We start from the raw sequence: 12,748 nt of genomic DNA, 5'->3' as shown, positions 1-12,748 counted from the left end.
GGACGCATCCACAGATGAGCAAAGAAGAAAAACCGTTACAAGCGATATTATCAGCAGAAAGACGTCGTCTTCCTCACATGGCAGTGAAAGCAGACGTTAAGAAAGGGGTATTTACTCTTTCGCAGCTTCTTCCTTTTCTCCTCGCTAGGTAGTGCTGGATGATCTCGGCTGGAGCTTCATGCTAATTGGAACTGACGCTGCAGAGCTGTTGGACCTGCCATATGTCCCCGATGTGATCGGCTGCTGTGTTCCCATTGGCTACTGCCAATCTGAAACGCCTCTGGTGGTATAATTGTGCTGGGAGGTGCACCTGGGCTTTCCATCCAGAAGTGCGAGTCCCAGAAAGGACACCACCATTTTGAATTTCCTGCCATTCCCGGCTGGGGGAGGTGGGGTGGGACATTAGCACAGCCCTGGGACAAAGAAATTGCCGCAAAAATTCGAAACCACCGCGAACAGAGTAGGTGGTGGAGTGAGAGAGCTGGGAAGCGGGAGGGGCAGGGGCCCACGTGCCGGGTGAGGAAAACACTTGACATGCAGGGGAGGTGAGTGGTATAACTGATAGATTAAATTAATTTGCGCATCAGTTTGACATCAAAATTGCACCAGGAGCCACATCATCCCACTACTCACGTCATAGTAACACTATGTGTGACGACTGTGGTCTTACGATATCTGTCCGAGAAGTTTCTTTAGTGGTGCGTATGACAGCCAGTGAGGACGCTGCTTTACTGCAGGAGATTGTGTCGTGGTCGTTTGGATTGTCCCCTGCTTACACCGACGTTTCCACTCAGAAGCGTGCATCGTCAGCAGCGCCTCGCGTAGAAACACGTTCGCTTGCAAGGACATTCGCAACCGCGGGCACCACTGGCGGCCTCCGTACCCCTGTTTACGCAACGGAGCAGCCCGAGTCGCCGTATGAATGTTGTGGCATCAACGCCTCGAAAGCGAGGGTCGCCGGATCGATCCCTGACTAGAAAAATTGCGAATTACACTATCTGCTTTATGTCGCTGGTAACGGTAGCTACAGTAAAATAGCCAGTAGTAACCGACCTTACGAGGTATGATCACGTCAAACTGGTCGTAGGGAAAGCAGAAGTCTGGCAAAGATCCCTGAGACAATTCTAAAGAAATGTAATTCTGCGACAAAAAGCTGCTTAAAAGAACCTCTTTAGACCGATTCATTAATATTGCTCGCCAGTCTGGAATCAGTAACAGGTAAAACAGGTAGAAGGGAGAGATAAGACTCAAAGAGGTGGTCTCATCTCTTCGAGCGTACTGCAGTGGAGGATTATAGCACCATTACTGATCGAAATATATGTAAATGGCCCAGTTGATTGAGGCGGAGGTTGCAGCATGCTGTTCGCCTTTGATTACATACACAAGTCGCAGCGCTAAAAAACTATAGCGATGTGCAGGGAGGTCGACGATTGGGCCAGCGATGGCAGTTGACCCTCAACGTGAATGCGTACCTAACACACTGCGGATGAACAAGCGGGATATCTCGTTAATTACACGACTGCAATGTTATCATTACAATCTCAACCCACTAAATATGGTGGAACAGCGAATGCAGGAGCTAAACAGATTCATTACATGATTTTCGAAAAAGTGTAGTCCACCCACAATGAGATAGCTTACAAAACCTCGTTCGATCCATAGCTCGTTTCATGACGGGTTCCTTCGGGAAACTCTCGATTTGTACGCCAGTGCTTATCGAACTGCGAAGGCATACAATTTAATAAGAGAGGCGTTGTGCATTACCGACGGGAAAGTGTACAGATAAAACTGCTGGAGTACAAATGCTTCGCAAGTCAATGTACAGCTTCCTTGTACATATGCCTCATGGGAAGGCCATGAAGTTAAATTTCACGATATTCGAGTTCACCAGCAGTTAGTTCTTGCCCACCACACGATTCTCAGACAGGAAAGGTGGTGGGTGAGTGACATGAGAAGTACCCTCCGCAACACGCCATAAAGTGACTGCGGAGTGTAGATATAGATTCCAAGATACAAGATAGACGAGAACCTAATGGAAACTGGGTGGCTGACATTAGTAAACATGCTGGAACAGCGTGGGAAGACCGTAGCGCACGGAGGAGCCTAATCTGTCCAGCAGGAGTTGATTTTGAATGGCTGAGGATATCTCGCAGAATTACCATCCTATGATGCCGGATTATTCGAGCTTATACGAAGGAAACTACCACGTGTTCTTCACGCATACTAATGGCAATTAGAACACCACCAGGTCTCATCTGCCTTATGTACTGAAGTCCTGTCTGCCACGCACACTCCCTTCTCTATCAATTTCACAATGGAGGAGGAGGGGGAACGTCTGCAAACCCACCTGTGTCTCCAATCCTTTACAGTGTTGCTCAACGATACTTTAACTCGTGTGCTGTTGAAGACTACTTCATTAGACTTTCAATCTGTGCGTGAAAGCTTAAGGACTGTTCTCGAACAGAATACTTCAAAAGCCCGTAGAATTTTCCGTTCTGATTCCTCTGCTCTCCATGTCTCCGAGCTATATTGGACAATATAGTTGTTTAATATTTTTAAATGTTAATATCTTTTTGTTGAATGTCTGGCTTGTGCAATTCTGCTTTTGATCTCCTGGGATGATGTACGACCTTTTTTCATTCTACTACTAAATAAATCTGGTGACTTGCTTCATATTATCTCCGTTCAGACACAGGCTTGCTGCTATTGGAACTTGACTAGACATAAGAATTTCCATTTTCTTAGTTATTTTCGTGTCATAACTTTCGAAAAGCCGTGTTCATGTCTCCCCTACGGCCTTTTGAAGCCTTTCCAGATTTGTCTGATATATCATCTTCAAATCTAAGCATTTGTTTATGTTTAGTCTATATATAATTACTTCAGTATATGTACCTGCAAATTTGTTCAGTGCGTCCTTCACGTATATGTTGACGAGCAATGTGGAAAGGCTGAACCCTGCCGGACATCTTAGTTACGCTAGAAAATTCTGCGTTATCGTCTGATTTAGACAATTGCTGTCCGATTCTTGTAAAGCTGCTGGATTATTTTCCTGTCCCGATAATCAATCTTAGCGCGCATTAACATTTGCACCATTTTTCACCAGGCTACGAAGTCGATGAAGCTACAATCAGTGTTTTATTAATTCCGAGCATTTTTTCATACAGTATTCTTAAGTTAATTATTTTAATTCTCGCTTTCTTTGAATTTAGGAAAGATACAAGAACTTGAAGCAAACATCTACATCCATACTCCGCAAGCCACCTGACGGTGTGTGGTGGAGGGTACCTTGAGTACCTCTATCGGTTCTCCCTTCTATTCCAGTCTCGTATTGTTCGTGGAAAAAAGGATTGTCGGTGTACTTCTGTGTGGACTCTAATCTCTCTGATTTTATCCTCGTGGTCTCTTCGCGAGATATACGTAGGAGGGAGCAATATACTGCTTGACTCCTCGGTGAAGGTACGTTCTCGAAACTTTAACCAAAGCCTGTACCGAGCTACTGAGCGTCTCGCCTGCAGAGTCTTCCACTGGAGTTTATCTATCATCTCCGTAACGCTTTCGCGATTGCTAAATGATCCTGTAACGAAGCGCGCTGCTCTCCGTTGGATCTTCTCTATCTCTTCTATCAACCCTATCTGGTACGGATCCCACACTGCTGAGCAGTATTCAAGCAGCGGGCGAACAAGTGTACTGTAACCTACTTCCTTTGTTTTCGTATTGCATTTCCTTAGGGTTCTTCCAATGAATCTCAGTCTGGCATCTGCTTTACCGACGATCAACTTTATATGATCATTCCATTTTAAATCACTCCTAATGCGTACTCCCAGATAATTTATGGTATTAACTGCTTCCAGTTGCTGACCTGCTATATTGTAGCTAAACGATAAGGGATCTTTCTTTCTATGTATTCGCCGTACATTACACTTGTCTACATTGAGATTCAATTGACATTCCCTGCACCATGCGTCAATTCGCTGCAGATTCTCCTGCATTTCAGTACAATTTTCCATTGTTACGACCTCTTGATATACATCAGCATCATCCGCAAAAAGCCTCAGTGAACTTCCGATGTCATCCACAAGGTCATTTATGTATATTGTCAATAGCAACGGTCCTACGACACTCCCCTGCGGCACACCAAAAGTGACTCTTACTTCGGAAGACTTCTCTCCATTGAGAATGACGTGCTGCGTTCTGTTATCTAGGAACTCTTCAATCCAGTCACACGATTGGTCTGATAGTCCATATGCTCTTACTTTGTTCACTAAACGACTGTGGGGAACCGTATCGAACGCCTTGCGGAAGTCAAGAAGCACGGCATCTACCTGGGAACCTGTGTCTATGGCATCTGAGTCTCGTGGACGAATAGCGCTAGCTGGGTTTCACAAGATCGTCTTTTTCGAAACCCATGCTGATTCCTACAGAGTAGATTTCTAGTCTCCAGAAAAGTCATTATACTCTAACATAATGTGTGTTCCAAAATTCTACAACTGATCGACGTTAGAGATATAGGTCTATAGTTCTGCACATCTGTTCGGCGTCCCTTCTTGAAAAACGGGGATGACCTGTGCCCTTTGCCAATCCTTTGGAGCGCTACGCTCTTCTAGAGACCTACGGTACACCGCTGCAAGAAGGGGGGAAGTTCCTTCGCGTAATCTGTGTAAAATCGAACTGGTATTCCATCAGGTCCAGCGGCCTTTCCTCTTTTGAGCGATTTAAATTGTTTCTCTATCCCTCTGTAGTCTATTTTTATATCTACCATTTTGTCATCTGTGGGACAATCTAGAGAAGGAACTACAGTGCAGTCTTCCTCTGTGAAACAGCTCTGGAAAAAGACATTTAGTATTCCGGCCTTTAGTCTGTCATCCTCTGTTTCAGTACCATTTTGGTCACAGAGTGTCTGGACATTTTGTTTCGATGCACCTACCGCTTTGACATAAGACCAAAATTTCATAGGATTTTCTGCCAAGTCAGTACATAGAGCTTTACTTTCGAATTCATTGAACGCCTCTCGCATAGCCCTCCTCACACTACATTTAGCTTCGCGTAATTTTTGTTTGTCTGCAAGGCTTTGGCTATGTTTATGTTTGCTGTGAAGTTCCCTTTGCTTCCGCAGCAGTTTTTTTAACTCGGTTGTTGTACCACGGTGGCTCTTTTCCATCTCTTACGATCTTGCTTGGCACATACTCATCTAACACACATTAGATTAACAATACGAAGAATTAATAAACCGTTGTTTGTAAGCTTTATTAATTTAGAAAAAAACTTCAGAAAATGTAAACTGGTAAAAAATGATACAAACTTAAATGCGTACTTAAACAAGAAACAATCCAGCAACGTTACAGGACGTTACGTGTAATAATTATACTGCGGTTGGTATGACGTACCTGATCGTGAGGTAAGCGGTGACGACGGGAAACTGCTTGCACAGTCCGAAAGGATCTGGCCGGGTGGTTAAAGGTAAGGCGAACTTGCACGAGAGCTCTGAGCAGAGAGGTGACCGCCATGTGCGACGGACGCCTCAGCGGTGCCGCTGGTGACGTCACGCGAGTAAGAGCGCGTGCACTTTGCCCACAGTGCTGGCAGCGACTCAGCTATTCCTGCCGCACCCGGCCTACACTGCGGGGCGACGCAGCTCGCCTCGGACTGAACCTTGGCTCGCCTATCAACAGTCCCCGCCACCTCGCCTCGTGGGGAGGGCAGCGGAGGGGGTACAACGACAACCGAAATCAGCAGCACATCGCCAGCAGCCAAGCAGATAAACCAGTCCTTCGACGAGGGAAACAGGTTGTCCCAAGTCGCACGTATATCTGCAAATGGGCATTGCGGAAGAGTGGCCAAACTGTTTGCCAAACAGTTCACTTTATCCTTAACCAACGCTGAAGGTTGGTTCACACCAATCTCTCTAGTCATTAACTACGGCACAGATGGGGACATCAACTGCTGCATATTTTACCGCGTAGCCGCGAGGGATTAGCCGAGCGGCCTACGGCGCTGCAATCATGGACTGTGCGGCTGGTCCCGGCGGAGGTTCGAGTCCTCCCTCGGGCATGGGTGGGTGTCTTTGTCCTTAGGATAGTTTAGGTTAAGTAGTGTGTAAGCTTAGGGACTGATGACGTTAGCAGTTAAGTCTCATAAGATTTCACACACATTTGAACATTTTTTTTTTTTTACCGCATAAAATAGGAACTACTTGCAGCAAGTGGTGTACAATCCCACACGTTGGACAGGTATCACAGAGTGTAGCCAATACACTGAAATATTGCAAGCACAGGATTTCGTACTTGTGAAGATCAGCGTACTTTCAACATTAAAGGCAATACCAAATTACTTGCTAACAGCGGAATTGAGTACATAACTTGGTGTGCCACTCCAAGTGGACGGGTCACACTGCCCGGTGTAACATGCTCCCTCTCGGGAGTATTGCAACTTTGGGTGTGCGGGACTGGACTTTCCCGGCCCTTTGTGCACGCAGGTACTGCTTAGCGGTCGTTGAGAGCTAACCCATGAAAACTGGGTCCAGTAAAATATGCCCCCAACCAAAAATCTGTAAAATATGCGGCCAGTACCTGCTCCCTTGGTTTCACGGCTTACCTGCGCCCGGTCCGTCTCCCCACACGTGACCGAACTGCGCCCCGATATACCTACTCTAGGGCACTAGCCGAGTGGCCGAACAAATCACCAAGTACCGCTCCAGCTGTTTTAGAGTTGACATCCTGCGAGTCGTGTATTCCTGTTACAGTAGTTCCGATATGGAAGTTTCAACGAGCATTCGCGGTAAGCCGAGTTGCCACCATGTAGGTTATTCTTACATAGAAGAAGACGGGATTGTGACGTGGCACTGTTCTAGACAAAAGGAGAAATGTGTAAAATCGAGGCTTCGATGGCGCTTTTTTTTCTTTCCTTCACTCGAGCGTCAGCGTGGATCTCTGGATGATGCTCGGCTGGAAGTAGAGAAGACTTCGAACCAGGCAAAGGAAAAAAAGGTACGAGAGAAAGGCATCTCTATTTCCAAAACACATCCGGAGGAGCTGGGTTGCCAGCATAATCGAGGATATGATTTTGTCAATGAAATGCCAGCAGACCAAGTAACGAAGAGGCTTTTATACTACCAGCGGGCGAAACACCACAGGAAAATGGGACAGATTCCCAGGCAAAAGAAGAAACTGACCTCAAAGCAAAGTTACTGTTTATGAATGGTGGCAGCAGTTTTCTGCTAAGCGGCAACAAATTAGGAGAAATGATAACATGTGTTTTAGCGGAAGAGCAGGGGAAAAGACTCCAAGAAGTAAACAAAAGATTTTTTATGGACGATACGTTCAAGTGCTGTAGCAAATAGGTTCTGCAAATAGTCACCATTCACGTCAACTTTCCGAATACAAATAATGAAAACAGACGTATATCCAGTCGTCTTTGCATTATTGCCACACAAAAGAAGAGAGACATCCGTCTTTTCCGAAATTTCGTGGAAAATATTCCAGATTAGAAACATCCAAACGTGACTGTAGATTTCGAATCAGCAGTGATTTCTGCGATTGAAGTTTTACTACCGACAGCCGAAGTGCATAGATGTTATTTCCACATGAAAAGTCTTACTGGAGGAAAGTGCAAGATCTGGGACTTACTCATCAATACAATGAAAAGATACGAGACAACATATATGCGTGTGTGCTGCGCTAGCTTTGCTGTGGCCTGTAGACGTATATGATGGAGCGAGATACATTCACAGGCAACGCATATTCCCAGGCTTTCTGAGTTCGATTACTTTGTAGACAGCTCATTGAAAAATGATGAAAACCAAACCTATCAACCTCTGGAGTTCTTACAAACGGCGCCATCGAACGACCAACGCTGTAAAAGGCTAGCACCACAAAATTAATGAAACGCTTGATAGACCAAATCCTAAAATGAAGTAATTAGGTGTATGAAAACACAAGTGGAAAATTCAGCAAGTGTATTAATGAGGGCAGAGCTGTGTATGAAAGATAAATGAAACAAAAAAGGTCTACCTGAAACGGGATGAAAGGTTGGAAAAAAGAGTAAGAAATAACGAAGTGTATGGTGGGATCAGAACTTGCTTGAAACCTTCTCCTATCTACGAAAAATGTACAAAATGTAAATAGCAACTTATAAATAAAAAAATTATACTGATGATGCTTATAAGCTGATTTTAAAAACACCTAAATGACAATTTACGTTTGCCATGTAGCCAGTCCAAAGGCTGGATAAAGTGTGATGGAAATCTGATTATTTTGAGAAACTTGGCCTGAATACAATGGACGGCCATACGAATTCGGTTTTCTGTGGTTTTTCAGATCATTCCAGGCAAATGCTTGTATCGTTTCTTAAAAAGACCATAGTTGCTTCCTCCCGCTTGTTGTTGTTGTTGTTGTTTTCAGTCCGACGAGCTGCACGGGATTAGCCGAGCGGTCTACGGCGCTGCAGTCATGGACTGTGCGGCTGATCCCGGCGGAGGTTCGAGTCCTCCCCTCGGGCATGGGTGTGTGTGTGTTTGCCCTTAGGATAATTTAGGTTAAGTAGTGTGTAAGCTTAGGGACTGATGACCTTAGCAGTTAAGTCCCATAGGATTACACACACACACACACACACACACACACACACACACACACACACACACACACACACACACACAGTTTATCTGATTATTAAGGAAGCAGAACATGAACCGGAGATTTCCTTAGTGACAAGCGACTAGCACGTAGCTTAGAATTTTGAAATTGCCTCGCCAACGTCGACATCTTTAGTTGGCCCCTTTTTTGTTGACTAACTGCTAAATGAGACAGTCGTGATTGAGCCACAGTGGACCTGTGATAATTCTTAACATGACTTTTGAAAAAATCTCTCTCAGAACGCCATCGAAACACACAAAGTTTTTTTTTCTAACTTAGCGGCAAAATAAAGTTGGGAACGGTTTCGGAGAAAATCTTTGTCGCGAAATTTCTGCGACACCTTCTTCAAGAATCTCGTGATAATTGTCACTGATTTTCGTATAGTCATGGGAAGTTTCGTTTCTGAAGTTTTAATCAAATGGCTAGGATCTGAAACAGTATCTGATATACGTTCCACAGTTTTGCAGTGTGTATCTACTTCTTGGAAAAAACTGTCGATGCGTTCTTAACACTGAGCTCAGTTCGCAGCGCCCTGTACAGTATGGCTTGAAAATGCGAGCTCGGAAACCTATTGGTAACGTCCGTCAGCTCTTGTACCTGCCGGGCAAGGGTGTTAGTGAAGACTTCCTCAACCCTTTCTGGGCGCAAATTCCAATGGGCGCAGTTTTCAGTACACCTTGAGAGCGGATGCGCCAGTTACAGGAGACACCGAAGGGGACGGAAGTCGAGCACTAAAGCGGGAAAACTAGTGTAATTTGTAAAATACCACGGAGGAGTACTCTTTATATTGCCAAATAAAGTATTGTTACTTAACAAATTGTGTTCCGTCCAAGCACTGCGAGTGGAAATAAGGGGAGGGCGTGAGTCCTCTCGCACTACACACTCAAAACCTAAATGTCCCCATGCATGACTAGAGGCCTACAAGTGACTTGCATACAAGTGGTCTATACAAAGTTACTTGTTCTGACAGTGGTAACTTTTATATTGACCAAAAGGCACAGACGTAGCTGCTAGGCTAGATGGACACGTGCGTAACTGGAGGTTGCAGAAGACTTACTCCACCTTCTACATCAACATCTACATAGATACTCCGCAAGACACCTTGCGGTGTACCACTACTACTAGTCACTCCCTCCCTGTTCCACTCCCAAATAGAGCGAGGGAAAGACTGTCTATATACATCCGTATGAGTCCTAATTTCTCATATTCTCGTTGCTTACGCGTAATGTATGTTGGCGGCGGTAGAATCGTTCGGCAATCAGCTTCAAATGCTGGTTCTCTAATTTGCTCAACAGAGTTTCTCGAAAAGAACGTCGCCTTCCCTCCAGGGATTCCCATTTGAGTTCCGAAGCATCTCCGTAACACTTAAGTATTGTTCGAACCCATCGATAACAAATCTAGCACCCCGCCTCTGAATTGCTTCAATGTATTCCTTCAATCCGGCCTGGTAAGGATTCCAAACACTCGAGTAGTACTCAAGAATAGGTCGCACCAGCATTCTTTATGCGGTCTTCTTTAAATGCACGTCACACTTTCCTAAAGTGCTACCAGAAAACTGAAGTTGACCACTCGCCTTCCCTACCAAAGTCCTCGCACGCTCGTTCTGTTTCATATCGCTTTGACGTTACGCAGAGATATGACTGTGTCAAGCAGGACACTACTAATACTGTATCCGAACATTACTGCTTTGTTCCTCTTCACTATCCACATTAACTTACATGTTTTCATATTTAGAGCCAGTTGTCATTCGCCACACCACGTATAAATTTTGTCTAACAAGGGAACCTCCCCATCGCACCCCCCTCAGATTTAGTTACAAGTTGGCACAGTGGATAGGCCTTGAAAAACGGAACACAGATCAATCGAGAAAACAGGAAGAAGTTTTGTGGAAGTATTAAAAAATAAGCAAAATACACAAACTGAGTAGCCCATGCGCAAGATAGGTAACATCAAGGACGGTCTGAGCTCAGGAGCGCCGTGGTCCCGTGGTTAGCGTGAGCGGCTGCGGAACGAGAGGTCCTTGGTTCAAGTCATCCCTCGAGTGAAAAGTTTACTTTTTTTGTCTTCGCAAAGTTATGATCTGTCCGTTCGTTCATTGACGTCTCTATTCACTGTAATAAGTTTAGTGTCTGTGTTTTGCGACCGCACCGCAAAACCGTGCGACTAGTAGACGAAAGGACGTGCGTCTCCAATGGGAACTGAAAACATTTGATCGCAAGGTCATAGGTCAACCGATTCCTCCACAGGAAAACACGTCTGATATATTCTATACGACACTGGTGACGGCATGTGCGTCACATGACAGGAATATGTTGTTGACCCACCTAACTTGTACACTTGGCGAATGGGTAAAAAGATTCTTCTACCTTGCCCGATTTAGGTTTTCTTGTGGATGTGATAATCACTCCCAAAAAAGTGATGAAAACATAACGGACTGACAGATAATAATTTTCTGAAAATAAAAAATTAAACTTTTCACTCGAGGGAAGACTTGAACCAAGGACCTCTCGTTCCGCAACCACTCACGCTAACCACGGGACCACGGCGCTCCTGAGCTCACACCCTCCTTGATGTTGCCTATCTTGCGCATGGACTACTCAGTTTGTATATTTTGCTTATTTTTTTCATAGTTCCACACAACTTCTTCCAGTTTTCTCGATTGATCTGTGTTCCGTTTTTCAAGGCCCATCCACTGTGCCAACTTGTAACTAAATCTGAGGGGGGGTGCGATGGGGAGGTTCCCTTGTAAGTCGCCTTGTACCTTCCTACAGTCACTCAACTTCGACCCCTTGCCGTACGCCACAGCACCATCAGCAGACAACCGCAGATTATTGCCCACCCTGTTCACCAAATCATTTATTTATATACAGAACAACAGCGGTCCTTTCACACTTCCCTGGGCACTCTTGACGATACTGTTGTCTCTGACTAACACGCATCGTCGAGGACAACAAAGTCAGTTCTATCAAGTCTTCGAGCCACTCTCATATCTGTGAACTTACTCCAGATGCTCGTACCCACGTTAACAGCCTGCAATGGGACACCATGTCAAATGCTTGCCCGAAATCTAGTAATATGGAACCAGCCTGTTGCCGCCATCCATAGTTCGCAGCATATCATGTGGGAAAAGACCAAGCTGAGCTTCGCACGAACGATGGTTCTTAAAACCATGCTGATTCATGGACAAAAAATTCCGAGTCTCAAGAAAGTTTATTATATTAGAACTGACAATATGTTTTAGGTATTAGACGATCACTCCTACAGTGTCTATTCAATTTACCCATTACACTGCTTATTTTTAATTATTTTCATACGTTTCCTAATTTTTCTTACGTACAGAAGGTTTTTATTTCAATCGACTACACTGTCTATCGTCACACATTACAGTCACAGCTCCTACAAAGACACAAGACTTGACTAGGAGATCGTTGCTTCATCTACGTGACATCCTATTGGCTTGGCGAAAAGGTGGTATAGCACCACGTCTGATAATAAAGGTGTTACGTGTTGCATAATATCTGATTTATTCACGAAAGAAGATGCTAAGTCAACTGTAGTTTGACCGATTCTTCAGTATTTATCATCACTCTTGGGCCCTTACTGGGTTGGATTAACGGATGATGTGAAAAATCCCAAGAAGAACACCGCGTTTCGTTACGGGTCCGTTTAATAATCTTGAGGGCATTACAGAGTTACCAACTGTCTTGCAACAACAGCGGCATAACCTCGGGTGTTCATAAGCCTTCTAAGGAAGTGGTCGCGGAGGTTTCGTGAATAGTGACAACTCTTGTTCGAACAAGTTTGCGATATATGTTTCTTCGAAAACGGCACTTTCCGAGTAGTGCCGATATTCGTGGTAACTTATTATCTCTTATCATATTTCACCTTTAACAAAATGTTATTTTCAAATGTGCCTCTATAAATGATTAAATGAAAGTTTTGTTCGGGTTATCTTTGAGTTGTGCCTATATATTTTCGGTTTATATCGATTACTGTATTTCTTTATTTATGTATTTTGATAGTGAAAGCATGCTGTCTCCCTGAGCAAGAACTCCATTTAATTAAACCTTTCCACAGTCTCCAATAAGAATGTACCAGAAGGCAATGTAAAGGTTAACGAA

General features: G+C 44.5%; 1 protein-coding gene across 4 annotated transcripts in view; it reads right to left on the bottom strand.

The window, feature by feature from the left end:
- LOC124625755 (choline/ethanolamine kinase) overlaps window positions 1–12,748 on the bottom strand; it is a 184,723-nt gene that overhangs the window by 111,687 nt on the left and 60,288 nt on the right. The window contains exon 1 of one of the 4 annotated variants that reach the window (XR_006980713.1): window positions 5,385–5,555. The exons of 1 other annotated variant lie outside the window; for it this stretch is intronic. Coding sequence is in view for 2 of the 3 variants with exons in the window: in XM_047149195.1 (XP_047005151.1) it covers window positions 5,385–5,504 (120 nt within the window). In the remaining variant the exon portion in view is untranslated. Of the gene's footprint in view, window positions 1–5,384; window positions 5,566–12,748 lie in introns of those variants that run through there. 2 more of the 4 variants (XM_047149195.1, XM_047149193.1) reach the window with 2 other exon arrangements.

This window comes from Schistocerca americana, chromosome 8 (assembly GCF_021461395.2).
Source record: "Schistocerca americana isolate TAMUIC-IGC-003095 chromosome 8, iqSchAmer2.1, whole genome shotgun sequence".
Taxonomy (NCBI): Eukaryota; Metazoa; Arthropoda; class Insecta; order Orthoptera; family Acrididae; genus Schistocerca; species Schistocerca americana.
The sequence above is the reverse complement of the archived record's forward strand: the minus strand, read 5'-3'. Positions and strand labels throughout refer to the sequence as shown.